The sequence below is a fragment of the Nerophis lumbriciformis genome, linkage group LG07 (genome assembly GCF_033978685.3).
Source record: "Nerophis lumbriciformis linkage group LG07, RoL_Nlum_v2.1, whole genome shotgun sequence".
Taxonomy (NCBI): Eukaryota; Metazoa; Chordata; class Actinopteri; order Syngnathiformes; family Syngnathidae; genus Nerophis; species Nerophis lumbriciformis.
Genome location: NC_084554.2, coordinates 28,521,578 through 28,545,052, shown reverse-complemented (window position 1 = coordinate 28,545,052; position 23,475 = coordinate 28,521,578). Strand labels below are relative to the sequence as shown.

General features: G+C 41.1%; 1 protein-coding gene across 4 annotated transcripts in view; it reads right to left on the bottom strand.

Moving 5' to 3' along the window:
• zfhx4 (zinc finger homeobox 4) overlaps positions 1-23,475 on the bottom strand; it is a 340,671-nt gene that overhangs the window by 119,165 nt on the left and 198,031 nt on the right. For all 4 annotated transcript variants that reach the window (XM_061965537.2, XM_061965536.2, XM_061965535.2 and 1 more), the window contains 4 exons: positions 5,899-8,419; positions 5,566-5,784; positions 5,041-5,335; positions 6-547 (listed from right to left, as the gene is read on the bottom strand). In XM_061965537.2, coding sequence (XP_061821521.2) covers positions 6-547; positions 5,041-5,335; positions 5,566-5,784; positions 5,899-8,373 — 3,531 coding nt within the window. In that variant the 5' untranslated portion in view covers positions 8,374-8,419. The remainder of the gene's footprint in view (positions 1-5; positions 548-5,040; positions 5,336-5,565; positions 5,785-5,898; positions 8,420-23,475) is intronic.

The window sequence follows — 23,475 nt, the reverse complement described above, 5'->3', positions numbered from 1 at the left end:
ATTACCTTGTAAAGTCGTATGGCGGCCTCATGCCTCTGGTTGGTGGTGTGTAGCCTCAGTTTATCCACGCTGTTGCTGTAGTAGTCACAAGCGTTGCACTTCAGGTGCACGGGGTTGCCAATGGCCACGCACTTTAATCTCCACTGGTTGGCCTTGCCTCCCTCCTTGATATGGGCCACCAGCTGGTGCTTCTGCATGTGCTTGTCCGTCTTGCAGTGCAGCTGAAAGTTGGCCTTGAGCTGCGTGTTGTAGCTGCACAGCTTGCACTGGTAGACGTCGCCGACCACGCAGCGCCACTCCTCCTCGGGTAGCGAGCGCTCCGTGTTGACGTGGGCATTAAGAGCCTCCAGGCTGTCCGTGGAGTAGGAGTTGCACACGGCGCACTGGTAGAGGCGCAGCGACGGGTCGCTAATCGGCGGCGACAGGGAGGAGAGGGAAGGGTCCGACGAGGACATGCCCCCCATTCCGCCAGAGGACACCAGCGAGAGGTCGTCGGGCATCAGCTGACCGCTGGCGAGACGCAACTCCGCTGATAGGTCGCTGTTCACTATGAAGAAAGTGAAGGTAGACGTCATATTAACACGGACTGCAGAAAACACGGGAAAAAGAAATAAATGAAAGGCTAATGTGGTGAAAGGTGGGACAAGGGAGTCCATGCGGGCGGGCGTCTTTTACACAAAAGGATTTGATAAAATAAAGCCTCACAGACGACTTGGGCTCCTTGCAAAGTCTCGTCTATAAAAAAGCCCTAATAGGATTGAATCAGGATCAATTACAATCATCCTTTTCAAGTTGCTAACTCGCTCATCAGGTAGCTTTAATTACTCCTCTCAGCAGTGGTGGGACACCGCTTTTAAAGCTGCGGGCTTTTCTCACGCACACACACACACACACACACACACACACACACACACACACACGCACACACACACACACACACACACACACCTACGCACACATACATACCTACACCCACACACACGCACACAGATTTGAAAATATGTTATCTCTTTCTTCAGCCTACCAAGCCTTGGAAATGAAAATTTTACTTATAAAAATGTCATTTTGTTTGACGCTCCATCTGTGTCAGGGCTTCAACTGAATGACACTATACTGGCCCCAGAGTTCAGGTCAAAAGTCGGGAGACAAACATAAAGTATTTCACAAATTCCTAAAAATAAGCTAGACTGCTCCTTTACCATGAATTGATTTACGTGGACCCCGACTTAAACAAGTTGAAAAACTTATTCGGGTGTTACCATTTAGTGGTCAATTGTATGGAATATGTACTGTACTGTGCAATCTACTAATAAAAGTATCAATCCTGCTGTATAGAGGAACTTGGACCCCTGAAAACACATAGGAAGATACTTGAATTGACATTTTAACTTTTTAACACAGGGGACCAAACTTGTGATTACACATTTGAGGCGTTCCTCAAGGCACCACTTTAAGTCCTCTCCTTTTTGGCGGTTATACATTTTTCGTTATGTCATTTGTGTCACTAAGGTAGTGCCGTAGCTTGCTTTCTTCAAAACCAGTCAGTAGTCATTTGTTCAACGTCCTTAGTTAGACTATTGGTGTTCCTCAAGGTTCAATTTGAGGTCCTCTGGTTTTAATCATTTCGGGCTATTCAACTGGTGGCCGGCGAGTTTACTCCAAAAAAAACGTGTGAAAGACTAACAATTTTGCAGAAAGTCCTAAAGAAAAGAGGAGGGCTCCTGTTAGTCTGACCAAAATCCAATGTCTATTGTAAAGGGTGCTGGTTCAACGGCCCCCTGGGCTTAGATTTCTGGATATATGGCCCCCCAAATATTTCCGTTAAAATATCCATGGTCTATGCAATCAACGCCTATGATTTAGAGCACAGGTGTCAAACTCAAGGCCCGCTGGGCCAGATGTGGCCCGCCATTTCATTTTATTTGGCCCTCGAAAGCCTGGAAATAATATGTATCAATAAAGTACTGTAACTTTTCTTACTTATTCTTTCTTTCAATTTTGAGAGAAAAAAAAAGTGTACCCCATGTAATCGCAAATTATGCAAACTTAAATAGTCTAATTATGCAAAAAAATATTATCAAACATTCAAACCATTTTTTAAATAGAAATAAAGATATCCATCAAATTGTGCAATATGAAAGTAGCAATAGATTTCATGGTAAATTGTGAAATTGACTGTGGTTTTTACAGAATTTTTTTCTAAATGAAAAAAACTGTACTTTTTTTACTGTAATAAACTGTGGTGACGTTTTGGCATTTACAGTAATACACCGAAAAATCGAGTTGTTGATTTGCGGTAAAAAAACAAAAACAAACTGGCAGCTCAGGTGCCAAATTCTTACTGTAAAATAGTTTTTTTTTAATTTACAGTAAAAAAAGAAATGTCAATATTACAGTAAAATTCTAGCAACTGAGCTAACTTTTTTCAAACCATATAAACAGCAGTATTGTTTTTCCATTTACAGTAATATACCCTTCATTTTTAGGTGAAATTATTGCAATTTACCATATTTTTTTGACATGTTAGTTTAAAAAAAAATCTACTAACACAAAATGCATAAAATTCACTGTTAGAAGTGGCCCTTTGGGGCCAAACATAACTGCCATGTGGCCCTCAGTGAAAACGACTTTGACACCGCTGATTTAGAGAGACTCGTTTTGCAATATATTGGACCGATCAGTGGCTTTCGCCAGTATTGAAATAGAAAACAATCCCGCGACTGCCACGCAAACCTCGATACAGCTGTGCTCACTACAGGAAGCTGCTTGTTATCAGTGTACATCACGAAGAGTACATCTGCTGGCTGGGCTGTGATCTCCACACTGTGTAACACTGCAGGGTCATTGTTAAAGCTCCCTCACTCCTACGGGAATCCACTTCCTGCTGTGTGCCAGCATGTGTGTGTGTGTTCTCTCCAGGGTGTGCGGAAAGGTGGGGTGGTGTGTACGGTGCTGAGGATTAAGCAGACTTAAGAAAATTACAAATGAAAGATTAAGAATATCTCTCATGTGGCGTCTCATAATCATTTTTTAATCAGCAAGGGGTCAGAGAGAAGGAGACAATGACAGAGCGACAATATGAGCGCAGAGATAAAGGGAACGGGAAAAAGGATGGAGATAAAAAAAAAAATGCAAAGGAACAAAGGAGATACTAAACAAAAAATACACTGATAAAACCAGATGAGATCAATTGACTCCAAGTGAATGAAATGAATAAAGAAACTTCAGTTTAATCTTAATCTTTTATCTTTATCTCAATAGTTTCTCCTATTGTGATGCAGTTTAGCAAAAAACGTGGCCGGTGTTTGCGACAACTTTTTCAGAAAGTGGCGGTAAAAATACGTTTTGCTTTTTTTTTTATCAATGTTGCAAGTGTTCCTTAACCTCAAAAAGCATTGGATTTCAACAAAAATGTAAACACAATTAAATTGGTACTTCAACTTACGAGTATTTTGAGATATGCTCGTTGGCGTAGCGATTGCCTCCAAAACTCACTCGTTTGCATTAGCCCATAGCTAGAGAGCGACATAACTTTGTTTTTGACCAAGAAAGCATGCGTGAAGGACAGTGCTGACAAGAAGTGGATGATATTCATTAAATAAATAAATTGTCAATAACATGACCGACTGTGTAGCCAACTTGAGATAGCACTGCTGGTCTGCACCATAAGCCGAATAGGTCTAACGGCAGCCAAGAGCGTTAAAATAATACCTAAACAGTGGACATTTATCTATGAAAATATGAAGAAGCTGCTAGTGGTGTGTTTGACTGAGAAGCAGCTCGAAGGATATACCACAGAAAGTAATTGCAAGTTCATTATTACATTTAGAGATGTCCGATAATATCGGCCTGCCGATATTATCGGCCGATAAATGCGTTAAAATGTAATATCGGAAATTATCGGTATCGTTTTTTTTTTTTTTTTATGTTTTTTATTAAATCAACATAAAAAACACAAGATACACTTACAATTAGTGCACCAACCCAAAAAACCTTCTTCCCCCATTTACACTCATTCACACAAAAGGGTTGTTTCTTTCTGTTATTAATATTCTGGTTCCTACATTATATATCAATATATATCAATACAGTCTGCAAGGAATACAATCCGTAAGCACACATGATTGTGCGTGCTGCTGGTCCACTAATAGTACTAACCTTTAACAGTTAATTTTACTAATTTTCATTCATTACTAGTTTCAATGTAACTGTTTTTAGTATTGTTCTACTTTCTTTTTTATTCAAGAAAATGTTTTTAATTTATTTATGTTATTTTATTTTATTAATTTTTTTTAAAAGTACCTTATCTTCACCATACCTGGTTGTCCAAATTAGGCATAATAATGTGTTAAATCCACGACTGTATATATCGGTTGATATCTGTATCGGTTGATATCGGTATCGGTAATTAAAGAGTTGGACAATATCGGAATATCGGATATTGGCAAAAAGCCATTATCGGACATCCCTAATTACATTACTTCATCAAACTACTGTAGCTTACATTCGTACATTCTATTCTGTTGTTTTTCATACAATATCTCTTTCCTAAAAATATGTTTTTATTTTTAAAAGGCATGTTACAGGTATGTGTTTTGGGATGGCCAAGCACCAATTAAATTAGTTTTGAGTCATTTTCAAGGTAAAGTACAATATGTGTCATAAAACCAATTTATATTGTATCCTGAGGTACAGCTGCATGCATTTTATTTGTTATTTTGTGTGGAAAAATGTGTAGTTTCTGCCCATTAAATAATACATTTTGGTTTTAAAGATAAATAAATCCTTGTTTTTCTGACAGGTGGTCCATTAATATTTTAAGCACTGTGCATTGAATTGGTCCCAGGCTTTAATAAACAAAAGTTTAAAAATATCGAAAAAAATATCCAAAAACTTTGGAGCCAGATGGTTCACCTAGTGAATATAAGATGTTACCAAAGGGCTACAGTACAAAGAAGACAGTAAGAATAACATCTCTTCCTACTGTGTATGTTTTATAAATTTCATGCTTTAAATTCATGAAAAAAATGTCAATCTTACCAAGTCCAGATCCAAGAGCGCTTGCAGTTGCAGCGTCGAGCTGGAAGGGGTTGATCATCATCTGGGCATCAGGGCCGCCACCGCCGGCTGGGTTCTCCATTTTGACACCTGCCATACCGATGTTCTGAGCTAGGTAGTACTGGTAGAGTTCCGCCTCGGCCGGTGCCAACCCCAAGTGGAGGCTGTGCTGGATCTGCTTCATGTTCTGCTGCAGCAGCATCATGTTGTGCATGTGTTTCTCACTGGTCATGTGGATGCGCAGGTTTCGAGCCACGTTGGTCTCATAGTCGCAAACCTGTGGTAAGAAAGATACACAAGATAATACTTTTGCAGCACCATGAGGTTTTATCAAGTGAGGTTTTGTCAGACCTGCATGACCAATTCATTTTTCAAATGACTCCAGGTCACATTTTTTTGCGGTGAAAACAAAATAAGTCAGTGACGCAGGGTGAAATAACATAATTGCTTATCAAATGGGTATATTTCTTCTGCAGCCTTACAATAGTGCTCTGTTGAGCTCATTACCTCGCAGCGCCAAGTCGGCTTCTGCTTTGGCTTGGATGGCGAGGGTGTGCCGCCGCAGCCGCCGCCACCGAGGCCCACACTGGCTACTGGGTTGGCATGGTTGTGGTTGTACTGCACCTCACTTCCACCGTTCTGGAGTGTTTGGACATTGTTCAGGTGCTTGTCCGACTGCATATGGATGCTAAGGTTGCCTTTGGTGGTGGTTGAGTAATTGCATACCTAAAGAGAAATAGTAATTATTAATGGACATATGGAATTGACACAATGAGTAGTATGTGAGGATTATCCAGTGTAAATGTCCTTGTGAGATGTATGATGCCAAATTAGACAGACCTCACAGCGGAAAGGCTTGTATCCACAGGTATAGCTTTCCCCCCTGGCTAAACGAGGGTGAGGCTGTCCTGTTCGGCAGTAAGCACACGATCCTCCGGACTCTGGATGTTTCTCCTTCATGTGAGCGTCCAGTGTCTGCTGATACTTGTAGTGCCAGTTACACTTGGGGCACTTGAGCGTCTTGCAGGAGTTCCGCGAATGCATCATGGTCATGTGCCCTCCGAGAGAGCGCGAAGATCCCAAGACTGTGTCACACTTCGGGCACTCCACACCGCTTCCTGGGGACCCTTCACCTGGACCGGGTGTACCAGGTGTGCCCGGGGTACCAGGCGTACTCGGATTTCCTGTGTGTTGATGAGGAGGTCCAGGACTCTCATCATCCCTACGAATCATTATCAAGTCAAGGGGGTGGGAGGATGGCGATGATCCATCCCGCCCTGCCAGGGCTTCAGTGGTCGAGTCGTTACTGCTCTCCCGCTCTCTGGCGACTGCCAGGGCAGCAGACAGACGAGACTTATCCATCTCCAGCTTCTCACACATAGGAAGGGAGGAAGAGGAGGTGGATGCAGGACCTTTGCTGTCATTGTTAAACATTAGCACACTGTTGGAAAGGGGAGAAATACTTTGGTTTAAGAGAGGGAAATCTTTGCTACTGGTGCTGTTGGCCCGCTGGCCTTTCATAACTACACTCATCGCCTGCTCATCTTCCTCCTCCGCCTCATTTTCTACTCCACCATTGGAGTAACCGTCCTCATCCTGTTCTAGACATTGATCTCCCACTGTACCGGGCTCTCGCTTGATGGACGGGCAGTGGCTCAGGTCCGGCCCATTGGGTTGCAAAGTGCATGTGTCCCTAATGTGGCCCCTACTGTCACTATTCGAGTTCCAGCCATCCAGGTTGCCACCAGTGGCAGCAGCAGCAGAACTCCCACTGGAGGTTCTATGGGAACCAGCCCCTCCCCCGAGGTTTGGGTTGGTCTCAGCCTTTGGCATGGTTTGGGTTCGGGGATTTTGGTCATTGGAGGAGCTGCTGGCACTGCCCTTCAGGAAAGCAAAGCCTGCCTGAAGGGAATCGCCATTCTCCCCACTACTGTGGAAAGCGTTCCACAAGCCGTGGAGCCCGGTATCTGGCCCTAGGAAATTGGCAGGTGAGGGAAAGTGGGATAGCACAGATACAGGGGGTTTTTTTGGTTCCAGAAAGCTTATAAGAGGTTCTTTGTCCTTGCCGATGCCCTGTATGATGGCAGAGACGTGCTTGTTGCCTAGCAGCTTCTGCTCCTGCTCATTCAGGGTCATACGGTGGTCATGGACAGCATGTGTCACAAAGGAGCGGCTATAGCCAAATGAGAGCTTGCACAGGAAACACATGAGCACTGGCTTTCGCCGCCCGTCGGCCACACAGCCCTCAAACTTGGATAAGTCTACATTGTTGGGGACATCTTTGGACACACAAGAGTTTTTGGCTGCACCGTCCCCCGTCAGATAGTCTTTGTCATTCTTGTGGCGGAGGTCATAAACACGAAAACTGTGCAACACGGGACCAGCGCCCGCCCGCCCTCCAGTTGAGGTATTTGATATGGAGGGGGGGTCGACCGCCAACGATTTAGTCCCCAAGGATGAAGCGATGTGGAAGGAGTTTATGATCTGGGGGTAGAAGGACATGGGTGCAGCAGGCTGCTCCAACCGATCCCCCCCTTGGCTCAGGCCACTTTGGCCAGTGGCGGCCTGGGCGTTGGGGAAGGTCTGGGAGGATAGCAGGCCCCTGAAATGGAGCGCCCCAGGGAGCCCTCCCTGGTTGCCACGCTGCTCTTTGGAGTCCTCCAGGATGAAGGCTGAGCCATCAGGCTGGTAGATGATCTCACCACACAAGTTCTCCACATCGCTCTCTTCATCCCTCTCGCTGTTTAGTTCCCTTCCATCGGCCGCACACTCCCCTTCGTCATCTTCGTTTTCCTCCCCTACCATCCCTTCGAGCTCGTCGACATCTTCTTGACCTCCCGTGGTAGGCAGTCGGGCGTTGGGGCAGTGGTGCTCCATGTATTTTTGTAAACTGGAGAAGGAGCCAGAACATTCGTTGCAGGGGATTTCCTTTGCCGGCGCCACGGGAGATGTGGCAGGGGCAGAACAGTCTGAACCCAAAGCTGCTCCTCCTCCTACTCCTGGTAAAGTCCCAGTAACACTCCCTTTGTTACTGGTTGTAAAGCTTTCTCTCCGACTCTGCTCTGTAACAGAGTCGATGGTTGCACTGACAGAGGTGGGGGTAGCACTGGACCTCAGTGGGCTGACAGTGGGCTCGCCAAGGCCATTCTCCATCTCTCTGGCTACAGGTGACGTTTGGTTGTTATTGGCATTGTTGCTGTGGGCCACGCCGATCTCCATAGCCACGACGGAGTTGTCCTCAGCAGCATCCAGCCTCTGGCCACCATGTTCCTGCTGCCGTGACGAGACCATATGTGGAGAGTCACAAGTTGCCATGACGACCACTACATAGGGATCTCATCTCATCCTCCCTAGCAGGGACCTGAGTTGAGGAAAAAAGAAGAAGAGAAGGTTAGCGATAAATAATCAGACAAAACGTCTAATCGTGATAAAAGGGTGTGAGGAAAAAAAGTGATGACATGGACAATTGTGCTGTACACAAATGAAGCAACTTCCACGGAAGATGATGGCCTTGTGCAAAGTTTAAAACCACTTGGAGACCCGCACTCCAACTTTAATAGAGGAAGTGGAATATATTTAAAGAGTCACCTCAGTCTCCAGTGTACTAGTAAGGAGTTGATCATCATATTTAGCCCATTAAAATATGCTCCTTTCATTCTGTATTATTGGAATCTGACCACTCAAGACAGTATTTCCATGGGCTTTTGAAAAGGGGCATATCAAATACAAACATTACCACAAATACTTATCACACTTATTTTGTATTCATTAAAAAGAGATAAGACATTAGGGCTGCAGGTATCAAATATTCTAATAATCGAGTGATCTGTCGATTAGTTTGTTAAATTAATCGGGGACTTGGATAAAACACACTTTCTAGCCTAAAATAGTTTAAGCAGACATTTTAACATTTTTTTGCATGCCAAAACCGTATTTTTTTTTTCTAACAAATGCACATCATCAACTTTTAACTTGTAATTTTACCATGTGTGCATTAACTGAAATAAAAAAAACACACACACACACCACCGCTCTCATGTGCGCTCCATTGCAGCAGAAACTTTGTCTGCGTATTTAAAGTTTGAGGCACTCTATGTGGTCCTGATTTTATCATTTGTTATTAATTACACTAAATAAATGATTAATCGAAGTAACAAAATACAAATTGGAGCTTATTTCTAATCGACTAATACCTGCAGCCCTATGACATACAGAAACTAGCGCGGCAACGATTAATCGATTAAATAGATTTGATTTATTTTCTGTTACTTTGATTAATCGTTTGAGTGTAACCTCTACCAATTGATAAAATCACTGCACGGCCGCTGCAACAGAGCGCACATAAGAGCAGTGATCTTTGTGGTCGTGTGTTTTAACCGATGACTCGATTAATCGAACAGACTGATTGATAAATTACCCGATTCCTAAAATAATCGACAGGTGCAGCTCTGATGCAGACACCAAACGCAAACTACGGTAACAGAAACGACTTAAGAAAAAGACTTGCTACGTTGCCATCTCTCCTCAGGTAGCTTGTGTGTAAAAGAGCTGACATTAAAAGAAAGCTTTAAAAAGGGGCCATGTTGACCTTTAACCCCGTCCACCTGCTGCTTAATTCTGCCTTTGCAACTCTCTTTCTCCCTCCCTGCCTCACGACAAAGCTACAAAGCAATTAGAGGATTAATCTGCACCAATCCAGGGCCAAACAAAGCCAGTGGGAGGGACAGTGAAAGCGTGAGGAATGAAATCAAACGTGTGCTCGTATGTGTGCGGACGTGCATGTGTGCGTGCGTGCATGCGCCATAATCACGTCTAATCTGACATATCCAAGAGATGATTCCATGAGGAGTAGTGATAGATTAAAATGTTTTCTCTCTGTGTCTCACTCTAAGGTTCAGTCTTTTTATATAAAGAGGAGACAAATGGCAAGAAATATGAATATTCTCTAAAGTGGGGTAACGTCTGACCTATTTATTACGATTTGCTTCAGAGGCCACTACAAATTATAGTGATTTTGAAATGAGAAATGACAATTCATCACACTGTCCGCCTCCAAACCCCAAAAAAACAATAATACAAGCTCGCGCCTGTCTACCTATGAAGGCACCCTTGTAATTGCGGAGAAATTAGTAGCAATGAGCTTTACATTCTTAAAAAGCCACAAGTTGAAACAGGCCATACATATGTGTTATCGCTACAGGAATGCATGACGTTATCACAACATGTAATGCTGTGTTTTCAACAGTTTGTGTCTCAGACACGCTAATGTTCCTCCCGATCAGGCATTCCACCACTTTTTCATGTGGAGACCGAAATACATTTTTGACAATAAACAACCCAATCGAAAGAGATGCATGACCCAATTTGGGTTCAGATTGGGCAAACCTGATGTAGATGGCATTTGTTTGGACTAAGTCAATTAGACCTTAAAGGGAAAATTATTTTTAAAATATTCATAAATTAAACATGGATGGATGGATGGAAATCGAAAGTCAAATGATAGAGATAATACACACATTTAACAAATTATCAGAAATTTACAGACCTTTTTGTAATAGAAATAGAATGAAGAACAGGTTTTTCCTATCAAACAAGATTTGTGTAAATTGTAGAGGCTATGCTAACCTGGGCTGAAGCCATGAGGCCCTCACCCAATCAGGGGCCCCCCGATTTTGACGGCAGAATGCAACGATTGGTGTCAATCACAGACAACTCTGCTTCGTGTAGCGACTGTGTACTTTCTCTCTCAGCTGTGTTGTTTTTTTCCCTATTGCTCCGAGCGTGTGAGAGGCGAGCATGCTGACTACTGAGCTAAAAGGGCAAACAATCTCCCAAATCGCCAGCACTATTCTTGAAGTCCACAGACGTGCATTGTATTCATGAACGGAATTATTTTGGAAATAGATCATATTTTTGCATTGTTGCTCTTCTGTTGAGTTAACTCACAACTTTTTTTTCTTTTAAATTGTGTGTTGTGGGGCAGAGGGTGTTAAGCTCCGCCTTAGTTTAAGGCGGACCTTAATGGATTTATTGATTTTTTTTTTTTTAGAAAAGCCTTGATTTATATTCTGTTGCTTCGATTAATCGTTTCATGAGTCTACTAACTAATACAAGTTTTTCAAATCCGAACCCCATTGATTGCCTGGAACTTTAAATATAACTATATATATAATACATATAAATAGTTTCAGCAAGCTTAACTATTTTCTCTAAAATACGCGTTGAGGCTATAAAGTATGTTGGTTCGACTAATCGAACAAACTAATCGGTAGATTATTATTTTACTAAAATTAATCGATAGCTGCAGTCTGAGTAAATTGTCATTGTTGCAACATTTTAAGCTCACGACAAATTCTAAAATATTAAATAATACTCATTAACTATCACTGATAAGTTATTACTTTATATATATTTTCGAATATATTTAGTTTTTTTTAATGACTTATCGAGATTTTTGTGACCTTAACAAACACGTAAAAGTTATGGTGTGAATGAATTATCAGTAAAAGATACAAATAGCGGGTTGTATTAAATTGAGCTTTGCTTCTTTCTACTCCTTTTCAGACACATTGAATCGTGCAAATGTGATGTTCCTTAACGTAACTTGTTGAACATGTCTAAAACCAATCAATCATAACCATAACCAAGGATTTGCTACTTTGTCATTTCCCTGCTAATTTGATTGGCGAGGTGAATTGTGGCCTAAGTATAAAACACTTTTAAGTGTGCACTAATGGACGAACCTATGTGTTTATGAACGTTTGGCAGCTGTAGGGTGGCGGTTGTTTACATGCATGCTCTCATTAGCAACAATTAAAACATTTATTTTCACTAACTGTATGTATGAAGAGGAAAAACAAGGCGGTGAAATAGCCCCTTTTTTCTGCAAAAGGAACAAAAGATACGGCCTAAGCCACACCAACCTCTGTTTTTTAATTAGGCATGTCCCCTTGCTTTCCCATGCACACACATATAGTCCACTCAGGTAATTAAAGTGGCAGATCAGATCCAGAGAGAGACAAATAATAGCCCAGGAATTTCTTCTGTGGACACTGCTTGTTCTAATAGGAGAGATGGGCTCCTTGGTCTATTGTTTTTTCCTCTCCCCCTCCTTTTTCTCGCTCAAGCCCTTTCCATCCATCTTTTTTTCAGCAGTTCCCTGAGCCCCAGAGAGGTTTCTGCACTTTTTTTGGTCCAACTTTTTGTGAGCATTCAATAAACAAAGTACATTGATGACATATTTGTAATGATCGGACTATTCAAAATATGCAAAAAGTTAGTAAGGTGTTGCCAAACAATTTAAATGTTTTGATTTCATTTTTGTTTACTTTTCTTTTGAGATAGTATTGTTATTTCAGTATTTTATTCATCATGCTGTTAATTTTTTTTAACTCGTTTTTGCATTGCTTCAAATCTAACTCTTTTTTACTTTTCTATATATGCTATATAAACATAACTTGGATTTGAATTTGATGTTAAATAATTAATCCACTCCACTTTTCTTTTGATGTCAAACTATTCACATTTTTAATCAGATTAATCACATGGCTGCTCTGGATTAATTTCATCTTATTCATTTTAAATCAAATCAAATCAAACTGTATTTATAACACGTTTTTCATACATAAAGGAAATGCAACGCAAAGTGGTTTACAGACTTAAAAACAATACCCCGATGATCCAGATCCCCCATTATCGCACACACACACACGCACACAAATACCAAACACAAACACACACAGACACACACACACACAGATACGCATGTGCACATATATGAGCAAATGAATGCATGGCTGAGTACAGAGGAGACATGAGAGTAAACACTATCACAGGAGCCATCTGCACCAGGATGCTGACACAAAGCGCCCCTACAGCACGGCCGATAACCCCTGATAAACATGGCTCTCTCTGAGGAACAGCGTGATTTTATTCATCATGCTGTTAAAATGTATTTTAGGCAAACACTTACCATTTTGAATTAGATAACAGGATTACTGTCGACTAATTATGAATAATCACGTTTAAATAAGATTCATGTTTTATCTATATCAGTGGTTCTCAAACCTCAGAAAAAAACCTGGCTCTCCAAGTACCACCATAATGACCAACATTAAAATAGTAGCATAGTAGGCCTAAGCATTCAATAAAAAACAACGCAGAGGTTTTATTTAATATTTTGGCCACTGTAACCCAATGCACAAACACCACCAATGTTAGTCCATGGTTAGAGTGCCCGCCCTGAGATCGGTAGGTCGTGAGTTCAAACCCCGGCCGAGTCATACCAAAGACTATAAAAATGGGACCCATTAACTCCCTGCTTGGCACTCAGCATCAAGGGTTGGAATTGGGGAGTTAAATCACCAAAAATGATTCCCGAGCGCGGCCACCGCTGCTGCTCATTTCTCCCCTCACCTTCCAGAGGGTGGAACAAGGGGAAGGGTCAAATGCAGAGGCTAATTTCGCCACACCTAGTGTGTGTGTGACAATCATTGGTACTTTAACTTTAACTGCTCAACAATCAAACATCCATCCATCCATCCATTTTCTACCGCTTGTCCTTTTCGGGGTTGCGGGGGTGCTGGAGCCTATCTCAGCTGCATTCAGGCGGAAGGCGGGGTACACCCTAGACAAGTCGCCACCTCATCCCAGGGCCAACACAGATGGACAGACAACATTGACACCCACATTCACACACTAGGGACAATTTAGTGTTGGGTAACCCTTTAGTATGGGGAACATATTCTAAGTGACAGAGACTTAATTTAGATATTTGGTTAGGGTTAGGGTTAGAGCATACTTGCCAACCTTGAGACCTCCGATTTCGGGAGGTGAGGGGGTGGGGGGCGTGGTCGAGGGTGGGACGGGGGCGTGGTTGAGGGCGGGGGCGTGGTTAAGAGGGGAGGAGTATATTGACAACTAGAATTCACCAAGTCAAGTATTTCATACATATATATATACATACATATACATATACATATATATATATATATATATATATATACATACACATATATACATATATACATACATACATACATACATATATCTACATCCTGAAAATATGCAAACAAAACTGTGTTTAGATAATTGATACTTCAAACTTGCATAAACAAATCTTAAGGAATATAACATAACTTGGCTTCTGAGAGCTTCAAAATGTAATGAATAAAATGCTAAAGTTGTTGATAAACAAGCAATTATTTTAATAATTAAATATGGTCATTTTAAATGAATTATTATGATCATTTAAAATTAATGATTTCAAATATGTTTATTTTAATGTATAATTCTATGGCTGGATGTAATAAGGAGTCAGAAAAAATAAAAATAAAAATACAATTAATTGATGTTTTTAGCAAAAAATAGTAACATTTTTAATTTTTTATTTTAATTAATAAATATATTTATTTTTAGGTAAGATAAACATAATAATACAATTTATCTCTAGTCTGGATGATTTAGTTCTTGTCACCCCTGTTGTCATAAAGAAAAGGCTGTCCTCACTCAGGTCCGCATGGAGCTGGAGGGGGCGTGGCCTCCAGCTCCGGCTGAAAATCGGGAGATTTTCGGGAGAATATTTGTCCCGGGAGGTTTTCGGGAGAGGCGCTGAATTTCGGGAGTCTCCCGGAAAATTCAGGAGGGTTGGCAAGAATGGGTTAGAGGGTTAGGGTTAGTAATGGTGAATATGTTCCCCATACTAAAGTGTTACCTTACTGGTTGTATAATAAGGTCATGCGGAATAAGGCATTAATAAGTATTTAATAATGAGCCAGTATGTTACTTATTTGCATGTTAATAAGCAACTAATTAATGGTGATTATGTTCCCGATACTAAGGTGTTACCTAGTGTTGTCAATCAACAAATCATATCTTTGGAGGTGGGAGGAAGCCGGAGTACCCGAAGAGAACCCACACAGTCACGGGGAGAACATGCAAACTCCATACAGAAAGATCTCGAGCGCAGGATCGAACCCAGGACCTTCGTATTGTGAGGCCCACGCACCAACCCCTGTTCCACTGTGCTGCCAACAATCAAACAGACATCCACAATCATTAATTATGATGACTTTGTCTGCATTAAGGCATTTCAAAGTGAGCGAATGGATCCGGTCATGAATCATGTTGTGTACCCAAACACCAGACGAGTGTATTTCAGACAAATACTGAGCTCCAGTCTCCTCCTGTCACACGATCTCGCTCAAGTCGCAGCCTCAGCCTGTTAGGCGCAACAACCTGTAATTGCACCGCCGCCACACTGCCGCCTTTGTTTACGTGGGGATCTTGTTTGAAGTCGCACTTACGCAACCGATTTCTGCAAATCGGCCATTTTAACTTGGCTTTCCCACAACCCAGTGGCTCATTTGAGTCCGCACGAGTTGGCGGAGAAGTCAAAGGACAGCGCGAGACACTGCGGGTCTCCCGGAAGGTCATCTTCTCTCACCATGCTGGCCTTGCAGTCAAACACCAAATCTTCTATCAAAATGTCAGCCGGCGTTAGCCAAAGACAAAGGCCGAGGTCGCCCGTGAAAGCCTGTGCATCCATCTCCCACTGTCACCCCGGTGAATAGCACGACTCGAGTCTAATTAGGTCTGTTTATTTGTTGCCGCGCATATAGCTCGGGGACACAAAAACAAAAGGAAGAAGGGGGAATTGTCTTGCTTTTCTGCACACATGCATTCTATCACAGAGTTAAGTCTTAAAGAGAAAACAGGAGCAAAGTGGAAATGAGAATGACATTTATGTGACCATTTTTTTTTTTTTAGTAAGCATGCAATCCTTTTCCTGTGCAGCCTGACGGAAGAGCAGCTCAGATAGATGCACCGCTCATCTTTCACTAGCTAAGTTGCAAACGCGGGCCGATTACCAAACAAGACAAGATGCTAAAAATGCAAATCTTACCTGACTCAACTCAGCATTTGCAATAAACATGCTCCACTGAACGCATCTTCTCCTGCCGACGGAAGTGCGTCAATAGCAAGTAGGTACCATTCAGGGGGTGGGGGGAGAGGCCAGGTTAAAGGTCAAGAAGTGAAAAAGAATAGAAAGAACCTCCTTATTCCCCCCGCCTGGAGCAGGTATGCAGGCCCCATCCTTCAGGTTGACGACAGGTAAATTGGACTCACCGGCGGCTCAGGTAACATTACACCCAACCGCCCTCGGGTCCGCACCTGATAAGTCATTGTTAGTGAAAGACAATACCCGGCTGATGTCGGAAATATGCTAAATTAAACTCGCTGACTAAGGGCTAAGTGAGAGATAAGAGTGGGGGGGGGGGGGTATGTGCCGAGATAACCTGACCCCGGGCGCCCTAAATGTAACCAAAATGGCGGCAAAAAACACCACCTCTGTGGTAGGGATGTAACGATATGAACATTTCATGTCACGGTTATCGTGACCAAAATGATCACCATTAGCATCATTGTCACAGTATTGTTGAATTGGCTCAAAAAGTACTTATACACACACCCAAATCTTTAAAAAAAAAACAATGTTTTCCTTAAATGAAGTAACTAAACAAAAAGACAAAATATATTTTTCTTGGCTGGAGAAATATTAAATATTGTTCTAGCTTTGTAAGAGCCATATTATTGTTACTACAGTGCTAAGATAGTTTTTATTTTATTTTTTTTAATGGGGAAAGACGGCAATGTTGCTTGCATTCATGTTAGCATTTAAGCTAGTTAGCAATTAGCGTGCTTGCTTGCTTCTTCCGGAGATATGACTCATATTACTGGTGTGTGAGTTTATCGAAGTGCGGTTATCAATCACAGCTTTTTTTGATCATTTTAATCTGAAACAGTGATACCAACCGTCAGGAGTTTTACTGCGGTTTGTCATAAATACTGATAATTCAGAATCAGAATCAGAATCAGAAATACTTTATTAATCCCCGAGGGGAAATTTAAATTTTCAGCACAATCCCATTCAAGATTAGACAAACAATACAGGGAGACAGAACAGGATCAAACATTACAGGGAGACAGAACAGGATCGCTGACGGGTCTGCCAATTTCCGGCGCCCCTTACGAAAATTGTTACATTTCTAATGGGTGTTAAGGAATTTCTTATTTTGACAAGTCTGAAAAGGAGTAGGAAGAAGCAGAGCTTGCTGTATTACTGTGGCTGGTTGGGACAAATTAACGTTAAAGTTAGGGGTGTCCCGATACAACTATCTTACTTCCAATACAATACCGATATGGCAGCCTTGACTATTGATCGATACCTATATCAGCACAAATCATACATACTTTCACTTATTCTGTAGTGCTTAAGCCGATTCTATAATGGACCGTCTATTATTTATATTTTAATATTTTTGTTTGCTTACACTTCTGAGTGTCGTTTGCAAGTATGCGCTCATTTCAGTTGGTCCTAAAGTAGGTGTGTTGCCAAAGTCAGAAAGTAGTCTTTGCCATGAAGTTGAATGTGCAAGTCTATTCTTTTGTTGAGCCCAACAAAGTGTTTGTACTTGATACACACCAGTTATTTGATTATAACGTGCATCTTAGCTGCAATTTTGATGAGCAAGGTTTTGAAATTGCCATGTAAAATTGCGAGTGCTAACTAGTAGCATATCCAGTGTAAGTTAGCATCGAGTTAGCGCATGCTTTTAATGCATTTTTCTTAAGTTGCAATGTCACAGGCATGGTATTTTGTATCTTATGTAAGTTATATTGAAATACTTTGTTTCTGTGTGTTCAGTGTTTTCAAGTGAATACTCTTAAAAGGCTCGCAAATGGAGACAACCTGCTATCTGTCTGCTAAGATAGCAAGAAGAGAAGAAACATTAGCGGTAGTCGAACAGAGTACTCGTATCGGAGTTCTTCAATCGGAGATATAATCCGATACCTGTTTTTCTGCTCACCAATATCAACAATGGATCCAGACAGTTAAGACAAAACTTTATTGATCCCCCCCGGAGAAATGAAGATTCCAATTATAACACCTCAAACAATACGGGGGAACCTCAATTTACCAACCCCTCATTATGCCACCTTTTCGATTTACGGACCACAGGGCGGATAATAATGTGCTTTGTTGTATGAACCTTGTCTTAGTACCCGAATGTCTCATCCACCCTTTTCGTGCTCATTTTGTTAGCAGAGTAGTGTTGTCGTTAGCTTCTGTGCTAATTGCTACTTTGTTGGCTTTTTTAGCCTTTTTACAACATTTTTCTCGTTTTTCTAACTCAATATACAGTAAGTCCAAAGAAAGCAATGGACCAGTGATGTGTGGTTTGAAACATTTAAGAAAGTATCCACAGAGTTGTCAACACTGCCTCCCTCCCAATCTCCCTTTCATCTGCAGCATGCCAAGACGATTAACCAACAAGGTAAAGTGAATTTTGCTTTTTATTTTAATCATTGTAGCGACCTGGCTGTTAAAGTTAAGGAGTTTTGTGATTTCAAACTGAGCGCACCACAGGGCTAGTGACTGTGTGTGTGTGTTTGTGTGTTTCGGCAGGGCGGCTGCAAATGAGGACAGTTCATCTAGTTGTTGTTTTGGCTTATTATTAAATGGAAAGTTGATACATCACCCTCTTCTTATGTTTGTTTGATATGAAGTACTGTGTCGCGCTGTATATTGTGATCAAAGTATACAAACTTCTTTTAAAATAGTCTTTCGTCGAGGCTGGAGCCCATTAGTCATGTTCACATTGTTTCTTATGGGGAAATTTGCTACACTATACAAACTGTTCTATATACGAACTCTGTTCAAGAACCTATCAAGTTTGTGAATCAAGGTTCCACAGTAGTTTTTCCAGTCTCCCATGAGTGGTAGAAAACACAAAACACGCGGTTGTTGTTGACAGATGTAGCGTCTGTTGATATGTGCTCTGTGAAATGCATGGAAGTGAAATCAAAGGAAGTTTGGGTAATGTTTAAAAATTCTGTAAATATTTACTATTAAGTAAGGCTGGGCAATATATCGATATACTTGATACATCGCGGGTTTGTCTCTGTGCGATATAGAAAATGACTATATCGTGATATTCGAGTATACGTTCTCACGCAGTTGCTTTTAGCTGCGGGCATTACACTGCATGCGTTTCTCCCTCTATCTTGTCTCTCCTTCTCACAGATACTTAAAACAAGCGCACCTTCTTACATACGTCACGTGTGCAACGTCACACGCTCCCGCGAAGCAGAGAGGTAGCCACATGGTAACGTTAGCTGTGATGCTAACGGAGTGGTGTGGGTGGTAATACGAGAGAGAGAAGGTGCGAATATGGTAACAAATGGAGGAAGAATTAATTCCTAAGAAAAACAGCACGGGATCCATTGTCTGGCGGTGGTTTGGCTTCAAGCGGGAATATGTTGAACAATTATGCGGCAAAAGCGTTGCTACTAAAAGTAGCCGCACTGCTAATTTGTAGCATCAGTTGAAAAGTCAGCCGCTAGAGAATGAAGAGTGCTTTAAACTCCGCATGTCAACATCTCCGTTCGGTGCCACACCCACAAAATGCCGAAGCAACCATTTCCACATCAACACCGTATGACATATACTATTTGACATGCAGCTCATTTTTATGTGACACTTATTGAAATATCTTGTGTGACATCATGCACAAAAGTGCACTTTATTTGTTTTTAACTATCGTAGTGGCGTTCTGTATAAAAAGTACACTTCAATTTAGTGTTGTTTTGATAAGTCATCTTAGTGACATCATGCACAAAAGTGCACTAATAACTTGTTTTAAAATGTCTCTGACAATCTTGCACTTTCTGTTTTGAAATGACATGAATGTTTGTGCCACTGCTTAATAACTGTTTAATTAATGCACTTTTGCTAAATTGACTTAGTTGTGATTTCCCTCTCTGCATGAAATTTTAAAATGAGCATATGTTAATGCAGTATGAACAAGAACGTTTTAATGTAGACACATAGAATCATCATACTGCTGTGATTATATGCATCAAGTGTTCATTCAAGGCTAAGGCAAAATATTGCGATATATATCGTGTATCGTGACATGGCCTAAAAATATTGAGATATTAATAAAAGGCCATATCGCCCAGCCCTACTATTAAGTATTTGCATTGTAAGAGAAGACATACAAACTTTTCTATTTACGAACCCTGTTCAGTTCATAAATCGAGGTTTCATCGTATACAAGACAGCAACACAGCACAAACACTTGTAAATATCATAGAACCGTGATTCTCAAACTGTGGTACCACATATTTACGTGATTAGTGCTATTTTTTTCTTGTATTCAAACACAGAGGTACTATTTAAACTGTGGCGGATGTGACAGTGGCCAAAAATATTAACCTTCGCTATGTTTTGAATGAATACCTAAGCCTACTACGCTACTGTATGTTAATGTTGGCCATTATGGTGGTACTTGGAGAGTTAAAGTATTTTTCTTGGTGAGAAAAGTTTGAGAACCACAATGAATAAGAACAATAGCGATGAAAACAAGTGAGAAAAATGGACGTAAGTGTAACAATCTATTATCACACCACGTAACAATCTATTATCACACTTTGTCCCATCTTCCGTCTGCATTTAGGATGGCTCAGGCGAACATAACTAAAGCAATATTGCAAAAGTAAAGCCAAGCTAAAATGTTCAAATAAATAGTCCGACACTGCTGGGTCACAGTCTGCAATTACGACCCTTGCTAAAGATTTTTTCAGCATCAAAGCAGAAGCCAATCTACATAGCTAATGCCTGCAATTTTTCCCCCCCCTTTTCCGTCCTCGAACTCAAAACAGGCAGGGTGAAAAGGGAGGTGGTGATGAAGAGGGAGGGTTGAGCGAGCGGGGATTTTTCTTTTGCCGGCAATCTGGAAACACTCTCCAGTTAATTAAGGTTGATTGGAAATGAACCGCACAAACAAAGGGCAGCCTATGCCCCGAATATTGTGACTTGTGCACATGTATGCACGCGTGCACTCGGACCAAGGAAGTGGGGGTAACTAAAGAGAAGACGCTCCCCACTCCGGACCCTGATAACCCCCCCTTGTAACGCCCACCCACCCCCAGATTAAGGCGATGCACAGGCGAAAGAATGTGTGACGACCTCCACTGCCATGGAGAGAGAGAGGGAAAAAAAACAAAAAACTTCCAGTCCCCGATGCCACAAAAGGCAAGAAGGTAATTAAGTTTGAAAGAATAGAGGCACTGCCACAAACAATGCAGCAGTGTCCATGGGGAGGGATGTGTGTGTGTGTGTGTGTGTGTGTGTTTGGATGAGGGGGCAGAAAATCCATTAACATTCAGCAGGCCGGGTGAGCGAGAGGAAAGAGGGCAAAGGGGAAGTAAGGATGGCATTCTCTCGCTCACTCTTTGCTCTTGTCTTTTCTCTAATCGCAGCATGACTTGTCTGCGCGTCCTTTTTTTTTAATTTTTTTTTTTAGCTTCTCTCACATCTGCTTAGGAACCCCCTCATTCCATCCCAAATCCTGCACCCCCCCTCCCATTTTTTTTAAGTAAAAAGACCTGCGGTGATGCTTTTTGTTTTGCCCTTTCGCTGTTCCTTGGAGTTGCCCTCAAAGGTGAGGCGAGGCTGCTATAAATGTAACAACTGTCTTGATGGACAGCGTCCCCACGAGGGCAGGTAGGCTGAGAAAAAAAAATACACACTTGGTTTTGTACGCGTTTCAATAAATAAACACATCTGAGCACAGTGTGTATGTGCACTTGTTACATCTACACCGTACCTCTGCACTTGCCCAACCTAAAAATAACGCCATATATTGTAGCACAGCACGATTTTTAAGGAAAAAACATCATTGCAATTGTTCACTCCAAATCATTGCAATTGTTCACTCCAAAATTGCGATGGCATTTGAGATTTTTATATTTTATACGTATAAAAGCATACAACTGCAAAAATAACGAGTGAAGGAAGACATGTTACTTTCAGACTGTCTATCAACATATTATCTCAAAGTGCCACACAGAGGAATATGCAATAATTGACTTTCAAAAATATTTGGCTTTATGCAGACAGACTCAGCTTTTGTCTACTTCATGCTCTTAAACTGAATAACCAACAAATACTATACAATGAGTAAAATAAAATGTAATTATAATAATAATAATGCAAGAAACCACTTAAAAGGATATACACTTTGTATTTGTCATTACTGTGGAATTGTCTACCATTGTACTAAAATAACTTTTAGTTGTCGTACATAAATAAACAACACAATTGATTTCTGTAAGCAAACATTTTACTTAAATAAATACTAAAAACATCTTAAAGACTTTTTTTTTTATTGCAATCACAGCATTTTTGCTTGTTTGTCCGTGTTGATGGGCTCATATTGCAACTGAAATATTACCACAACGGTACATTTGGCTTTGTCATCATATTGTTTCCTCTTATTTTTTGTTACTTTGCGGAAATTCCTACTAGCGAGTCCCGAGTAGAAAGGCTAAACTAGAAGTCCGGCTCTCCGCCCACTGAGACAAAGACTGAAAGCTCACTGCGTTCAGTTAATTCTCCTGTAAATAAATCTACTCAGATAATGAAAGTAATGCACAGAGTGGAGTGCGTGGTTCGGTTGGTAGAGCAGCCGTGCCAGCAACTTGAGGGTTCCAGGTTTGATCCCCGCTTCCGCCATCCCAGTCACTGCTGTTGTGTCCTTGGGCAAGACACTCTACCCACCTACTCCCAGTGCCACCCACACTGATTTAAATGTAACTTAGATAATGGGTTTCACTATGTAAAGCGCTTTGAGTCACTAGAGAAAAACGCTATATAAATATAATTCACTTCACTAATTCACAGAGTGAGACCTCTTTCTCCCTGTTTGAAGCGCGAAATGAAGAAAAAAAACACACACGGACATAGCAATTTATTGATGCACGCAAAGTATTTTAACTTCATTTTCATTTATAGTTTGATTGATTGACTTATTGATGGGCCTAGTAACCATCAAAAATGTTTCCGAGGACAAACCTTATTGAAAATAAGATATTCTTCATCTCAGTATGTTAATAATGACTGAATTAATTAAGTAAATATTACAAAACTGTTGTGTATACTAATTCATAGATGTTATTTTATTATATAAAAAGGTCAGTAAATGATTATATATATTTGTAAACGCTCTGAAGTGGGAAAGGGTTGGATTAAATAAGCTTTGCTTCTTCCTACTCCTTTTCGGGCATAATGTAAAATGAAATGATATGAAATTGTGCAATGTATTATGCTGTAAGTGTGTTCATGTTCGAAATAAAATAAAGAAAGAAAAAAGAAAGGAGTAAGTATACAGTGAAGGTGGGATTCGTATGGCCTCGTTCCTGGGACAGGGGGTTAAACATTTTGCATTGCAGTCTGCTGAAAATTATGGAAAGTGGCCCTCTACATAGCAACTAACGCTGTAGTCAAAGTTGGAATTGCCACAAAATACATTATAAGACGTTCAACACTTTACTGCCATCTGGCGGCTACAG